The sequence below is a fragment of the Sceloporus occidentalis genome, unplaced genomic scaffold (genome assembly GCF_023333645.1).
Source record: "Sceloporus occidentalis isolate IW3139 unplaced genomic scaffold, rSceOcc1.0.p SCAF_1, whole genome shotgun sequence".
Classification (NCBI taxonomy): domain Eukaryota; kingdom Metazoa; phylum Chordata; class Lepidosauria; order Squamata; family Phrynosomatidae; genus Sceloporus; species Sceloporus occidentalis.
Window position 1 is genome coordinate 180,464,907 of NW_028316981.1, and position 15,574 is coordinate 180,480,480.

Below are 15,574 nucleotides of genomic sequence, written 5' to 3' on the forward strand. Positions count from 1 at the left end.
TTAATTCAGCTTGACATCAACCAAGGTAAAAATTACCATATGCATCCCCTTCAGGCCTAAAATTACTGAGACGTTTGACATGCCCTGCTGCTAGCTCTACTGTTTTTCCTCCCCCCCTCCAAACAAGGAGTTAGATTACAGTTATAAGAAATAATTAAATAATGTATGGATTAAAGTACTGGTCAGATAAGCGGTGATGGTTGACAAGGATGCAATTGTCTTTTTATAATTTATGTGGATTGACAAACCAAGTTAAATTTTCATTTAATTTGCCATGGGCTTTCCATGCATTTTAGCCTTACCTAGTATGCGTCCCCCCTCTTCTCTTCTATTATCCAATGATTTATTGCAGACAGGAAGAAGACCCTAAAAAAAGTGATATTGTAATAATAATACCAAAAAGAAACAGCTGTGGTGGTAAAACATAGATTATATTATATTGTATGTTTTACCATCACAATGCTATCTATTCCTTTTGTGCTGGACTCAGACATCTCTCTGGGTTTGTCTGTCTATCATCTAGCCTGTTCTACTTCAGATGTCTTGGGCTTGACTTCCTGGGGTGTGTTTAAACTTTAGAAACTAAAACCAGTGACACACACCCCTCAGGAAGCATTGGGACTTTTAAAGTTATCTCTGTAATCATAAGCTAATTTTGAAAAGAGCCTGAGCTCTGTAATTGCAAGCACTGAGAACAGATAATAATAGCAATAATAGACCACACCTAGAGCCTGGAAGAGTTCTATTACTGGATTACAACTCCTATGATCTCCCCACCTAGCATGGCCAGTATTCTTGCTGGCTGTGGGAATCAGAGAGCCATAGTCCACAAACAAACAATAAATAAATAATTTCTGGAGATAGTGTGGTTATCACTGGGTATTTTATTTCTTATCGCACCAAGTAATCTTTTGTGTTTCCAGATCATTTAAAGGAAAACACCAAAGAAGAGAGCCCTCAAGATTATTCACAGACTGTGGAAAATCTTAGCAACCAGCAAAGGCCTACTCCTTCTTTGAGCTCAAATGATCTTAGAAGTGACAGCATGATATCTGAGCCCCAAATCTTGGAAACTGAGGGGTCAGCTTGTCCTCACCAAGTGGAAGTCAGCCTGGATACCCTGCTACCTGCCACTGCTGGTGACAACAGCGATGTCCTTACTCACAATTCTTCTTCCTGGGTTGAGTCTTCAACGTCAGAGACTCAAGGTGATGAAACCTGCCTGCCCTCCCACCCACCCTGTCCAACAGCAGGCAGTGCTGAGCTGAATTTGTCTATTGAGACCTTCCTGTCCAGACCAGTAGGGTGTCACATACTGGCCACTGAGGACATGGATAATTCAATGAATCCTGAACCGGCTGGTGCTGTGGCTCAGACTCCAGTCCAAGAAGGTGCTCTCTTCACATCTGCTCTGGAGTCAGACAGTGAGGGTCCCCCTAAGATGGATTTTGTTGACAACAACATCAAGACTCTGGATGAGAAACTAAGGACGCTTTTGTATCAGGAACACAGTTTTTCGGGCACTTCCCCTGAGAGCCAGAAAGACACACAAAGTGCTGTGGAGTCTCCATTTTCCTCATCTGCTGAAGATTCTCTCCCCTGCCCAGTATCAGAAGTGCCCGATACTAATTCCCCCAAAGAGACCGAGCAAAGTCCCACTGAGCTTTCAGATCCCCAAACTATGCTCATCCCATCTGCAAGTCATCCTGACAGTCTGCCGGTGCTCAGGCGAGAGCCCAGTGCTATCACATCTGCTCCTAGTGATCTCTGCAAACACGTGAGTACTGGCAGGGAGGTTGGCTAGGGTTGAGAATGGTTTGTCCTGCAACTGGAGAAATCCAGAATTATGATGGATGGATGGATGCACAAACCTATATGCCATTATAATGGATGTTATCCAGTCAGAGGTAAGCATTCCCTGTAGATAAATTAACCCAGCATTTTGTTGTTTTCTGTTTGCTAGTTTATTACATAAGAGATCTTGACTTGGAGGCAGTATATAGTCTGAATGGCATAGGATAAGAGGCAGATTATCTTTGTCTAAAGTGAAAGACACCTAAACTTTACGAGTACATGCTTATGATAAAGAATTGGGCAAGATATTCCTGTTATAGAATAGTCAGATATCATCTCTTCTTGATTATTTTAACTTGACAAATTGATATTTTTAAAGAATGAGAGCATGTGGTTAAATTTCGGAATTTTACGTGTCACTTTAAGCAGGGAGGCAGTCTCTAAAATATCTAAGGTCCAAGTTTATGCATAATCACAATAGCCTCTGTTACTTAAATTGTTCTTTTTCTACCTGCTTCCTTGTCCCTTTGCTTTCTTCAGGAGATGTCCCCGGAGGCTTCATTTCCTGAGAACCCTGTGGCCTGTCCTGCTTCAGCATCAAGTGGTGGAGCTGTGCACCTGCATGCAGGAGGTGGATATTTTGGCCTAAGCTTTACTTGCCCTAGTCTCAAAAACCCTATTAGCAAGAAATCCTGGACTCGCAAATTAAAAAGCTGGGCATACAGGCTACGGCAGACCAGCTTTTTCAAGAGATCAAAAGTCCGGCAAGGTAGTGTGCTTACAGTCAGGGATCTAGACTAGGTAACATCTGTTTTGATTTCTTTATGTATTATTCTTTTCTCTCCCCTTCCCTCTTTTATTTGTGGGGGGAGGGCATTTCCTGCACTACTCCATATCTACCTTTTTCCTATTTTAATCACCTGTGTAACATTCCATACATCATCACTTTGCTTTCCAGTTTAATTAACCAGTTTTTTCATTCCACATAGAAATGTAGGTCTTGGGATACCAACAAAATAAAAGCCTATATGTATACTAGAATCGTGTTTTCTAATGCAATGTAGCTTCTTAGTGTTTTTATGGTTCCAGCTTTGCCTAATCATGTTCTGTTTCTTTGTGTTCCTTTCTTTTAATAAAATAAAATAAAAATTTACAACAGAGGAGATGGCTGGGGATGTTAATCCTGACTGGATTTCTCTCTCTGAGCAAGCAGCAGCAGAGGATAAAGGAACTGGTCAATCTGTGGCTGGATCATTCCAACGAGGTCGATTTCAGGTAGGTATAATTTAGTTAGTTAATTCAGTTATGTCGAAATATGCCATATCATGAGCAGGCATTTGTTTATCAGTTTGGGATTTGTTTTCCTTCTTTCACAGGCTATATACCCCTTTCCTAATTTCCAGTTCTAAAACATGTTTCCACAAAATTGCCCATACTAAGAATTATACTTGCCCAAATGTGAGAGCTGTGCATTATTTTTGGAAGATGCTTGTTTGCTGGTGATATCTAATGGAGAGGGAATTTCAGGCACTACCGGAGGCTTTCAGCAAAGTTTGGGAAATTTACTTTTTTGGACTACTGCTCCTGAAATTCCTTACCTAACAGCCATGTTGTTCGAGGGATTGTAGTTTCACAAAAAACCTTTTTTTGTAAAGCTTGAGTTTGCCACCATGATTGATTATTTCAAATCACTGTGAGTATTCTGGTCATCCTGACCTTCCAGTTTCTGTTGATTTGAACATTTCTTCTCTTCCTCTTCTCTTTCCGTTTCCCCTAAAAAATCCTAAATTGGTTTTCTTCTATTTCTGTAGATCTTCTGATTTCTTGTCTAACAAAGGAGCAAAGCAGACCACCCTGAAGAAGCGGCTTCTGGCCGCCCCTTTGAACGCCGGATCAGGGCTGCGACAACTGCATGTCACGGCCCCAATTTGGCGTTTTTCCAGCCCCAAAATATGATTTAAATAATATGATTTATTTATATTCCACCTTTTCCTTGCAGAATCAAGGTGGATTACAAAGCAAAGGGTACAAAACATACACCCCCCCACACCAGTTACATCTTATCATAAATCGGCTTTCTTCTATTTCTGTAGATCTTCTGATTTCTTGTCTAACAAAGGGGCAAAATGCTGCTCCTTTTGGGGATGGAAAAAAGCCACTCCTTTCACCATACCAGCAGTTCTTTTGCATTTCTGCAGCATGCAACATCTAATCACCATACATTAGAAACGCCCCAACTCTGCCCACCTTCTGGTCGGGTGAGTGGTGTGATGCCGGCTTGGGGGTGGCGTTGGGGCATCCATCATCCAAACGTCACGCCCCCAAGCCACCATATCATGCCTGTCTGATCAGCCACGTGGTTTCTCTGAGGAGAGATCAAAATAGCAAGATTTAAAAAAAACATATTAGCTAACAGATGCATACCTTAGATTAACCTCTGCTGCTATTGGTGGGTGTATATTTGGAGAATTTAATAATAATAATAATAATAATAATAATAATAATAATAATAATTTGTTTTATTTATATACCGCTGTTCCAAAGATCATAGCGGTGAACAGCAAGTAAGCTAATTAGCAAGTAATCTAATTTGCCACCAACAGTCTGGGTACTCATTTTAGCGACCTCGGAAGGATGCAAGCCTGAGTCGAGCTTGGGCCCTTTTTTGCTGGTCTTGAACTCGCAACCTTGTGGTTTGGAGTGAATGGCTGCAGTACAGGCATTTAACCACTACGCCACCAGGCATGAATATTTGTATCTGAAGGAATTCTGTTGGAGATCACTTTGAAATGATGTAGGCTTTGAATCACTCAGAGAAAGGGCAGAATTTAATCTGAAGTCTTGAGGCTACAGCGTTTTGGGAGGTTTGTATTCTGTTGGTGGCTCTTTTTGATGATTGGTTGAACATTTTCTGACATTGGTTATGAGGCATAGATGAGGGTCACTTAATATGTTTTCAGTTAATGCTTTGTTACTTTGTTTGGAGCTTTGAAAATCTTGATTGCACTTCTTGCTAGGTTTTATCTATAGTATTTGCCACACATAGTGTTTACACCACCCACCCTCACTTGAGACCGGGAGAGAGCACAGCCAAGGGGGCAGGGGGGGTCTGCTCCCCACCTTTTACTAGCATGTAGTCTTCCAAAAAGGAAGGTATGCAACTTCCAATGGATTCCATCCCAGAGTGGAAAAATAGTTCCCTTCCCCTGATTTACACAAGGGATTAAACCAGGGCCTCACAGACAAAATACAGTGGGCCTTTGATATCCACTGGGGTTTGGTTCCAGGGCCCCCTGTGGATACCAAAACCCTTTCATGCTCAAATTGTATTAAATACAGTATCATTGGCCCATTATAGATGGGCATAAAGTACGTCCTGGGGACGTACTAGGATTAGGGAAAGTGCGTGCCTTATGCATGCACCTAACCCTAATACGTCCCTAGGACGTACAAAATGGTGGTGCCCATTCCACATGGGGGCCGCCATTACAACATCACGGATGCGCCGCCTCCAAACGGGGCGGTGCGGATGTGATGTCTTTGCGTTGCGCAAGGGCGCATAGAGCACCCTTTCCGCGGTGCTAGAAGGAGCTCCAAAATGGAGCTCCTTCCGTGATTTGCGTCGCTGGTGCAGCCTTTAGACAGCTGCGCCAGCGACGCAAGGGAGGAAGGAGCCGAGCAGCCCCTTTCTCCTCCTCCCCGCCGCCACCGGGTGTCCTTGGGGCTTGAAGCCCCAAGGGACACCCCTTTCCAGGCCACGGGGAAGCGGCCTTTTGTTGCTTCCCTGCGGCCTGGAAAGCGGCAGATCAGGGCCCCAGAGGCTGCCGTTCTGGCAGCTGAGGCCCTGATCCGGCGGGGAAAGGAGCGCCTACAGGCCACCCCAAAGGGGCGGTCTGTAACATGCCATAGTAAAATGGTGCCCCTTATAAAAATGGCAAAATCAAGGCTTGTTTTTTGGAATTTATATTTTTTAGAAAATATTTTCAAGTCGTGGATGGTTGAATCCATGGATAAAGAATCTGTGGATATAGAGAGCTGACTGTAATTCCTTTCATGGTATAACCCAGTGGATATCAAAGGCCCACTGTATTTTGTCTCTTGGTAAGCCAGTTAGGCTATATGTAGTTATACCATAACTGTCAACGAAAGGGAATTACATAATTAAAAATAACTCATTGTTGATAATTACCATCCAATTGCTTCCGCTTATGATGGACCTATGTATGAGAGATCTACTTGTACCTAATTACTTCAAAAGCACTGTAGGTCATTATATCAAAAAGAGAATAAACTGGTCCTATTTTGGCATGTCTTTCTCAACATCATATTTACAATTAGAAATATATTTCTGTATTGTGCAACTGAATTGAGGATTGTAGCCCTAGATTAAGTGCTCTTAGCTTGATAACTATTTCCAGGAGCCTGAAGACAGTACAGAACAAATTGTTGTGGTCACTATTAACAAGTGTAGCTACAGTTTGGCACTGTCAGTTTATCTATCTTTCTTTTCTTAAAAAACATCTTATTCACCTATTATAAGTTCTTTAACATAAAACAACATACAAGCATAACAAACATATAACTACTTCCTATCACCCCAGCTGAACTACAACCCCCCCCTAAAAACACAAGCAGGAAAATACACATGGCTTCCAACTTACCAGCTTATGGTTATAATTATTTCTTATTTCTACTCTCTCTAATTCATAATAAAAATTGCATGTCTGTGTTAATAATAAGTATTCCAGCATCACATTTCTGCTTAATAATACCTTAATAATACCTTTCAGATCCTAAAACTACTACATTACTCTGGCTCTTCTTCATAAACTCCACAACACTTCCCCCGTCTTGATTAAACAAATCTATAGGGTTTTTCCCCCTTAATTAAAATAGTCAATTTATTCATTTCTGCAAATTAAGATAATAACAACCAATCTTCCTGTATTGGGACTGTAAGTTCTTTCCATCCCTTTGTGAAGACCAGTTTCACTGCTGTTATCATATGACACGTGATTATCAAATTATCAAAGTATTACAGTGGATTCAGTAACAAAAGAATAATTTACCAAATCACCTGCAAAGGTCCTCAGCTTAAATTGATGACCTCAAATATTTATTCCTTTAATCTTCTGTTTTTCTCTTATTGCTTTATTTAAAACCTTTAAAATTTCACAGACTTCAAAGTTGAGTCCATCATCTGTTGTAGAGGGTAAAAGGAATTTATCTTCTAAACAATTAAAGTAAACTGCTGGCAAACTATTTGGACCTGGAGTCTTTCTTGAACGTATTTTCTTTATGGCCTTTATTAGTTCCACCATAGTAACTGGTCCATAGAAACTAGCTCTCTAAGTATCAGTAATCTTAGAAAGATCTTGATTGTTTAAATATTTATCTATCCTGTCAGTTGAAACTTGATTTTTGAATAAAGAAGGAAAATATTTATTAAAAACATTGTTTTCTCTTTATCCATCATTATCTTCTTGCCTTCCTAAATCTTAAGAATCATTTTCTTTTCTTTGTCCTTCTTTAATTTGTAAACTAGCCATCTCGCTGGCTTAAAAATATTTTTGTTTTGAATATCTCATTTCCCCCCTTAATTTTAGAGACTCTGGTCCAAAACACACTGCAGAAATAATTCAGTTTGAGACCACTTTAACTGTCATGGCTCAATGCTAGGGAATTTTGGGAACTAGTTTTTGAGACCTTTAGCCTTCTCTATCAGAGAACTCTGGTGCCACAATAAACTATAGGTCCCAGGATTCTCTATCACTAACCCAGGCAGTTACAATAGTGTCAAACTGGATTATTTCTGCAGTATGTTTTGGACCTATGTTCATCATAACTTGTTTTTGCAAAAATTTAAACTCATTCATACATTCCTTTTTCCATGGGATCTCTTTTAATTCATTCTCTTTATTTTTAATGGCAAAATGCTAACAGGGGTCAGAGAAAAGGCAGAACTACTCAGCACCTTCTTTGCCTCAGTCTTCTTACAAAAGGAAAATGAAAAATGAATTTAATCATTCGTTAATACCTGGTTAATATAAATGAATTTAAGTCCCCAGGACCAGAAGAACTACATCCAAGGGTATTAAAAGAACTGGCAAATATAATCTTAGAGCCATTGGCAATAATCTTTGAGAGCTCCTGGAGAACAGGAGAAGCCCCAACAGACTGGAGGAGGGCATGTCCAGTTAGTCTGACATCAATACCAGGGCGGAATCTAGAGCAGATCATTAAACAGAGAGTCTGTGAACATTTAGAACACAACTCCATAATCACAATAAAGCCAACATGGATTTCAGAGAAGCAAGTCATGCCAGACTAATCTCATCTCTTTTTTTGATAAAATTACCAGCTTGGGAAATAAAGGGAATGTTGTAGATGTACGTGTATTGATTTCAGTAATGCCTTCAACAAAATTCCCCATGACATTCTTGCAAACAAACTAGAAAAATGTGGGCTATACAATGCAACTGTTAAATGGATTTTTAATTGGTAAACCGGCTGAACCCAAAGGGTGCTCAGCAATGGCTTCCCATTATTCTGGAGACAAGAGACCAGTGGGGTGCCACAAGGCAAGCTAACAAAATGAATTTCAACATGGAGAAATGTAAGGTACTGCACTTAGGGCGTAAAAATGAAATGCATAGATATGGGATGGGGGACACCTGGTTTAACAAGACTATGTATGAAAGGGATCCAGGAGTCCTAGTAGACCACAAGTTGAACATGAGTCAACAGTGTGATGCGGCAGCTAAAAAGGCCAGTTCGATTCTAGGCTGCAAGAATAGAAGTATAGTGTCTAGATCAAGGGACGTAATAGTGCCACTCTATTCTGCTTTGGTCAAGCCTCACTTGAAATACTGTGTCCAGTTCTGTGCACCACAATTCAAAAAGGATATTGAGAAGCTGGAGCATGTCCAAAGGAGGGCAACTAAAATGGTGAAGGGTCTGAAAACCATGCCCTATGAGGAGAGATTTAGGGAGCAGGGTTTGTTTAGCCTGGAGAATGGAAGATTATGAGGTGATATGATAGCCCTGATTAAGTATTTGGTGTCATATTGAGGTGGGAGAAAGCTTGTTTTCTGCTGCTCCAGAGAATAGGACCCAGAACAATGGATGCAAGCTACAGGAAAAGCGATTCCACCTCAACATTAGGAGGATCTTCCTGACAGTAAGGGCTGTTTGACAGTGGAACACACTCCCTCAGAGATGGTGGAGTCTCCCTCTTTGGAGGTCTTTAAGCAGAGGCTGGATGGCCTTCTGTTGGGGGTACTTTGATTGTGAGTTCCTGTATGTCAGAATGAGGTTAGACTGGATGGCCGTTGGGGGTCTCTTACAACTCTATGATTCTGTGATTCTAATCTCATCCAATATTTTTGTGTTCTGTCCAATTTTTTCTTTTTAAATTGTGCATTTGTTTGTACAAAAAAAGCCTCTCACAGAAGCTTCACATCATGAATTCAACATTAAAAGCTGCCAATGGCATACAGTCTAAAAATCATAACGTATAAAACTATTCAGTAATTAAGCAATTATACGATTAAAATACAAAATTGTAAAAACAGATAATACAGATGATTATAGTATGTAATAGTGGTGGCTTGGCTTACATTTGCCCCAGGTTTCTCCAAAGGGAGGAAAAAGGGGGGTACTAGTCTTTGCTCTTTTTTTCTTCAATAGTCCTTGATGCACCCTCCTTTCTGCTTTTTGCAGTAACATTTTATGTATTCATAAAGTGCATCTTTCACAGTGAGCAGGTCTATGTATCCTGTAGCTCCCTGGGCTTTCATTTGCTGTATATTTTTTCCCTCCCTCATTGTGTCGCAGTCTTTACCAAAGCACTTTGTTTTGTTCTCTCTGCTCACTGCGCAGCTGTGGGCAGTACTGCTGCAGTCTAGAGGATTCCCTAGAAGGACTTCATGAGATTGCATATTGATGTCTGTTCATTCAAAGGAAGTTTTTAAAGGAAGCTATAAACCTGATGATTTTTCACCCTTTCTCTCCCTTGTATTTTCTCTTTGGAGTGCACTCTGCATCTGTCCTTTCTAGGGACCTTATTACTGATCTTGTGAGGGTTACCCCACCTTCTTTTGTGTAGCGTCTGTAACTGTAGGGTCAGCTGGCATTTATGCCATTGCAGCCCAGGTCTGTATTAGCATGGCCTGCTACATTGTTTTGCCATTTTTTGAATGGCAGGTAAGTATTTGATGTTCCATATATGCCAGAGCTTTGGTATGCATTTAATAGCTTCTCTTAGTATTACATATCTAGTCTTATTTTTTGAATTTTTATTGAACAATATGCTTTAGCAAACAGTATGTTTTAATATTTACTATATATTGCTTTAAATTTATGGTTACCCATCTTAAGATTTTTGGAAATAGAGGTTGCATGCATCTTTGTCTCTGTCTCTCTCTCTCTCTGAGGAAATGACAAGACCCTAGAAATCCTGCCTACTTGTTGCTGGAGGGATGAGGTTTGGTTTTTTTCAGCTTGAAGCTGAATTGAACCTCAACAAAAGTTCTCAAGGGGACTAAGTTCCATTGGTGGACAGGGCCAAAGGCAAAAGGGTACAACTACAAACACGAGTATATTTTAGCTTAAAACTTTTATTGCTGGGAACTGAAGATATGCATTTTAGACTGGGGGGAGGGGGAATGTACAGAAACTGGGAAGCCACCAAGCAGCAGTGTGATAGAGAAGGGAGCATGCCCTTCTCAGGAGCTCTTCAGGGTTAGATTGGGACCCCGGAGGGCCATAATTGGCCCCAGGACCAGTGGTTGCCCATTCCAGGTTGATCCTTTGCACAGTCCTAGATCTATCGAGAGGTTTGAGCAATTATACAAGTTTGAGATTGCTTCCAGACACCTCCTAATGCTTTCATTTGAAATTCACTGTGAATTTCAAGATGAGAGAGTTATAAATGGAAGCTGACCACATCTGGGCTTCCCTGCAAAATTCAATAAATGAAGTAGAGCAATAGCCTTGTGTGGGGACTCTCCATGTCATTTGGAAGACCCTGGAAGTTCTAGTGCACATGATGAAATTCAGAGCTGCAGCCTTAGATTCCTTGGAAATAAATTCTTGCATCACTTATTCAAGATCAGTGATTCCCAAACTTTGGTCTACTAGATATTTTGGACTTCAGCTCCCCAAATTCCTGACAGTTGACCAAGTTGGCTGGGGCTTCTGGGAGTTGATGTCCCAAAACCTGGAGAACCACTGTTCTATATCCTGCTTTCTAGAATACTGAATCTACCAAATTAATGCTTTCCCTCTACCTTTTTCTTGTTTTTTGCCTGACCCAGGTAATCACAGTGCCACAGCAGTTGGTCTCAGATGGTGTGGAAAGTGAACACTGTGAGGTCCCTCCTTCCTTGGAGCCTATGAGAGAAGGAGAAATTGCTATATTGGCCAGTGTTGTAGGTGAAACAGATGCATCATCCACCACTCCTGAGCAGCGGGAACTAGAGCAGACCTCAGCTACTGCAATCAGCATACAGTCTAGCTCAGAGCCCTGGTCCAAAGGTGGCTTTGTGCGGAAGCAACCGAGCTCTGATAGTGAACTTTCTGCCCCCATGGGTTGTAACCTAGAAGGCTGGGAACGAAGCCGGCAGACACATGAGGGCAGGAGTAGCACCCACACAAAGAGGCGCAGTTCCTTATTTTACTCTCCATCATCTCCAATGAGCAGTGATGATGAATCTGAGATTGAAGACGAGGACCTGAAGGTGGAGCTGCAACGTCTGCGGGAGAAGTAAGGGCTATGGGGCATTTTGCCGAATTTTTAAGAGGTTTTAATCAGTGGGGGAAGGGTTTTTTTTTTTAATTTATGTGCTGGCTAGAGGATTTGACTTGTTGAAGTCCAACAAAATAACCTTTCTAAGTGTGATTCTGAACCTAGAGAGTACTCCAAAGGTGCACCCAATGGAGCACAATAATATTGTCTTTGTAATCCACTCCTCTGGTGCTCAAGGATTCTGTTTTTGTCTAAGGCTAGATCTGACAAAAGTGGGATTGGGTGTGATCTGCTGTTTTCAGATAGTTTCTTGTATAATTTATGATGATTGTTAGAATGTTTATTTGAGAAATCAGATAAGAAACCATATAAATTGCAATCATCTCGGTGGAATCTCCATAAATTTGCACATGAAGAAAACAGTAGTTCTGAAAAACACAATGAAACCCAAAATCCACAAGCAGCCATACCTTTTTTGGGCCAACTCCAAAGCATAAAATACCTTATGCAAGTTTTTGAAGCTTCTTCATAGGCTTCTTCATCTGTAAAAGATGTTAAAAATCATACAGGATAAAAATGGTGATCATGTTAGATTCTTGTCAATTAGGAAGAAGTTGAGAGATATAAATGCTGGGAAAGGCCCGCATTGAAATAGTTCTGAAGACATCCTCTTAGAAGTAAAAGAGTTACCACTGTTCCATTCAAAGTATCAACATACCACCATGAACACACACAATCTTATTTCTTTTCAGAAACTAGGCATGGTTGGTTCTGCTTAGTATTGGATTTCCATAAGGGGATACCATGGATTGCCTACTGGGTTTAGGAGAAATTTTGCCTGATAAAGCTGTAGAGTTTCTGCCACTCAGAATTAACAATACTGGGCTGAGTGGACCAATGATGTGACAGAACAGGTATACCTCAGTTAATGAAGCAGATATGTTCCTGGAAATTGCTACTTTAACAGAAAATACAGTACCAGAGCCAGACATAACATGGAAAAAATAAAGATGGCTTTCTATAATACCAAAAAGAAAAAAAGCAGTTTAACATATTTCAGCAAATTAACAATATGCCCACATGAAACCACCATGAGAAGTATGTATAAGTAAACAGTTTTTTTAAACCTTCTGAAAACTACTTGAAGGTTTTATCCAAAATTTGAAGACTTTTTATTTAATCAGCCTCCAATTTGCTTATGATTTCCATTTTGGTGGCCAGTCTTACAAGTCTATGATTTTTTATTTTTAACATGCTGGGGATGGCTGTTGAGGCAGGCTAATTTGCTTGCCCCTTTTTCTCTGTCTTGGTTTTCATGCATGCTCAATACTTTGCTTGTTGTAGGCAGGCACACACAGCTACAGTAGGATTTCCTAAATTATAATTCCATTACAGAGTATAGCTCTGCTTATTGCATTTTTTGCTGCATATACTGCTGCATCCCAATGCCTGAAAATCTGTATTTCTTCAGCACTCCTTCGCCTCTTCTGAGTGTTGATTTTGCTAAGAAAAAAAAAAGCTTCCAGCTAGCAGGGGACAAGGAAGAAAAGGGGATGGTGGTGGTGGACAAATGTAAAAACACTTTGTAAAAAGGAACATCTTTGTCAAAGGCTTTGTTATCTGAGATGTGCCTGTATAAAGCAAACTTCTATGTTATAATGCTCCTTTTAAGAAGGAAATTGTCAGCCATGGATTTGTAAGTATTTTCTTTATTAATTAAAAAAAAATTACTTCTCAATGGTGGCAAATTGGAAGCAATCAAAAGATGTTGAATCCATTCATCTAATTGGTTATTTATTTTATATCTCGCTTTTCTCTTAAATGGGATTCTGAATGGCTTAGAGTATAAATTAATATGTTAAGGGATGTTGTAGCACCTTTGAGACTGAAGTGAGAGAAAGAAGTTACAGCTTAAGTTTTTGTAGATTTAGGGGTCATGCAGCTGGGGCAAAGATGGTGGCCAGAGGCTGCTCCTGCCTCTGTCAGTGCAGGATCCTGGTGACTGCATGTGCCTGGTCCCGATCCAGGCCACTACTGCTGTCCCAAACGGGATGCTGGAAAAGAACGGACTTTCCCACTCCTTTTGTAGCCGGGCATGCTCTCTGCACACTTCTGTCCCTGTTTGGGGCATGCATGGTCTAATCTGCATGCCCCCAGCACGTCTCAAAGGCTGAACTTTTGGCCCATCTGCTTCAGGCCTTTGTCTGCTTTCTTAGATGCATGGAGTGAAGTAGTGCCTAGGAACAGAACTTTAAATTAAAACAAAGCAGTTAAAGTAATATCAAGTACTAAGGTGAAATAAGAATTATATAAAACACTTTTTAAAACATTAATTTTCTATTGATTTACGTTAATCAAGCTAAATATTGCTGCCCTGATTTATATAGCCCTGAAGCAGAGCAATCCTGTAGTCCAGTATCAAGAGGGAATATAGGTCAGCACTGTACCAGCCAACATCCACCATATCCTATTCTTGCCCAGGCCAGAACAGGAGAAACCCTTTGCCCTGAAGAGCACAGAATGGAGAAACATGAACAGCCACAACCCTAGTGTTTATGTGAACACTGCTGGTACTACTGATCACACCCAGTGTGACATTATCATTGACATGCCCTTGTCAGCCAGACATCAGAGGAGCCACTTTACTCACTCAGAGTAGGTGCTTCCCTTACCTGCTGACAGATAACACGGTACCTGTTGTATATTTTGGACCTAGTAACTTCCACTTTGTGATTCAATGAAATAAAGGGGAGGAAGACATCAGCAACCATGAGTTGTGGGTGTCCCTGCAGTCATAAATGCATTTTTCATTGAACCCCACACAGCTTATAAGTACAATTTTTGTTCATAGCACACAAAAAGAAGGAAGGAGTGGCCATGTAATATGGCAGCTCCCTTGAAAGGAAGTTTGCAATGTTCACATCCATAACCTTCTTTGTCACAAAGGTTCAAACCAAACTGAGGGAGACAAAGAGTTTCCTGCCAAGCAGGGAAAGGCAAGGACCAAGGTGGACAAGAAGATGAGTCTCAGCCATGCCCTGATAGTAGCAGCATCCTGTCAGTCCCTTTTATGGGGCATAACAAGTAGGAGACCTGGGTCTGAGCCCAGTAGGTTGTGTGGAGGGACAGAGGATGGCCTTGCTCACTTTTTGCATGCCTGGTCAATAGCAGTCTTGTCAGAGGGAGGAGACAGACCTCAACCCCACTCTCAAATTCGACCGAGATGCTTGTGATGTCATGGTTTTGTAGATAAAAGTATTGCTTAATTTATTGTGTATGAAGTAAATAGCTGCTGGGAGGGGGAAAAGTGTTGAAGTGGATGCTGATTAGTAGAATGTTTGAGGAGATTTGCAAGGGACAAAGCAAGCAACAAACTGGTTTTTAAGGAACAGAACAAAAAACTGGAAAGCAAAAGAAGAATAAAAGGAGACAAAGTCCCATGTGCTGTGGGATGGTACAAAACCTTTTATTTCTTGAAAGCTCAACACATTTCAGCCTTATCATCAATTGACCTTCTTTAGGAACTATTATAAAATAAATTTTAAAAACCATACATAGCGCCAGAGCAGATGGGCAGGAAAAAGTGACTCCATCCTGTGTTATCAGAAAGCAGATGGAAACCCCGCTGTCTGCACCACCTGCACCAAAGGTGGACCAAACATCCAAGGGCTGTCCATACAGTGCAGCATCAAGCCATGCTGCGTGGTTATTATTATTTTTTGCTTCCTCTTCATCATGCATGCACATCATCACACAAACACACCACCAACAACCTCCAGTTACTTCCTTCTTCCTGTCCAGATGCCATTCCATTGATCCATATGATCAGCCACAAAGTCACATGTATGATGCACCGCCTATACAATGCATTGGTATGGTCAGTAGCAAAGCACAATAATGGAAGCCCCCATACATGCCCCTTTACCCCATGTCCCCCATTACATGGTCTAGTTTGTGTATGTTGTAATTACATCCAGTGCATTATTGGTGATCGTATTTTTGCTATGCTGCAGTTCTGCACTAGCACCAGGC

General features: G+C 40.9%; 1 protein-coding gene across 6 annotated transcripts in view; it reads left to right on the forward strand.

Annotated features, from left to right (window-relative positions):
- The window catches only part of LOC149322921 (serine/threonine-protein kinase WNK3-like), a 136,313-nt gene that overhangs the window by 110,940 nt on the left and 9,799 nt on the right, over positions 1-15,574 (forward strand). For 5 of the 6 annotated variants that reach the window (XM_089484767.1, XM_089484761.1, XM_089484788.1 and 2 more), the window contains 4 exons: positions 924-1,777; positions 2,335-2,563; positions 2,954-3,069; positions 11,112-11,560. In XM_089484767.1, the coding sequence (XP_089340893.1) occupies positions 924-1,777; positions 2,335-2,563; positions 2,954-3,069; positions 11,112-11,560 (1,648 nt within the window). The remainder of the gene's footprint in view (positions 1-923; positions 1,778-2,334; positions 2,564-2,953; positions 3,070-11,111; positions 11,561-15,574) is intronic. The other variant, XM_089484782.1, reaches the window with a different exon arrangement.